This window comes from Anarrhichthys ocellatus, unplaced genomic scaffold (genome assembly GCF_004355925.1).
Source record: "Anarrhichthys ocellatus isolate YVR2014 unplaced genomic scaffold, GSC_Weel_1.0 scaffold117, whole genome shotgun sequence".
NCBI lineage: Eukaryota > Metazoa > Chordata > Actinopteri > Perciformes > Anarhichadidae > Anarrhichthys > Anarrhichthys ocellatus.
This window is the reverse complement of record NW_022280147.1, coordinates 1-956: the sequence shown is the minus strand read 5'-3', so window position 1 is coordinate 956 and position 956 is coordinate 1. Positions and strand designations below refer to the sequence as shown.

The 956-nt window shown below is 43.0% G+C and overlaps 1 protein-coding gene across 1 annotated transcript in view; it reads left to right on the top strand.

Moving 5' to 3' along the window:
- The window catches only part of LOC116399579 (isoleucine--tRNA ligase, mitochondrial-like), a gene marked incomplete at its 3' end in the record, with an annotated part of 3,068 nt that extends 2,141 nt beyond the window's left edge, over positions 1–927 (top strand). The window contains exons 7-8 of the mRNA XM_031876822.1: positions 58–145; positions 812–927. Of these exons, the coding sequence (XP_031732682.1) occupies positions 58–145; positions 812–927 (204 nt within the window). The remainder of the gene's footprint in view (positions 1–57; positions 146–811) is intronic.
- Positions 928–956: the final 29 nt, after the last annotated feature.

Genomic DNA, 956 nt, shown 5'->3' with positions numbered 1-956 from the left:
TGTGTGTGTGTGTGTGTGTGTGTGTGTGTGTGTGTGTGTGTGTGTGTACCTCAGCAGGATTGCAAATTCTCTCTGTGTTGGTGTGGACCACCCAGCCCTGGACCATTCCCGCCAACCAGGCCGTCTGCTACATGCCCAACGCCCAGTGAGTAGCAGCACCACAACATGACGGTTATACAGCGGCCGTTTGAGGGCATCTCTTTGCAGACATGACTCCACTCGCTATTATTTCAACTGTTGAATAAGCTTCTTGTTTTCAAGATTGATTGATTTTAACCATTTAGTCTATAAACATTAGAAACATTTTGTGACCGACGGTCTAAACAGTCTAAAACCCAAATATATTCAGTTTATTATCATACAACACTAAGGAAGCAAGCTACACATTACAGAGGCTGCAACAATTTATTTTTTGCAAAATTTGTTTAAAAATAATCTTAAATAAGCAATCAATTATCTAAATTTGCACATGAATTTCATGCGATATGACTAACTGATTAATTGGCAAAATCATCTCAAGCCCAGGTCTTTTGTCATCTTCAATCTATTACATCTACTGGTATGCCATTTCCTTACAGCAGTGGTGTCCCTGAAACCTAAACCACATTTCCCATCAACCCTGTGTTCTAAATAATAATGTAAACCCTGAGTGGAGGACAGTCTTGTTGTTTTGTGCTGTAAAGCATTTGACAACTTGCTTGATTGCTCTATAGAGTCTGACCAATGCTGGATACCGATGTCGATATTTAGGAGTTGAAACTTTCTATTTTCAAACCTTCAAGTACAGACTCCGAGTCCCCGTTGTTCACAGGTACTCGGTGGTGAAGAGGGCGGACAACTCTCAGCTGCTGTTGGTGGCCACTGAACGCACAGCCAGCGTGGCAGCACTGCTGGCCACAGAGCTGGAGAGTATAGGCACCTTCACAGGTAGAGCTGACACACACACACACACACAC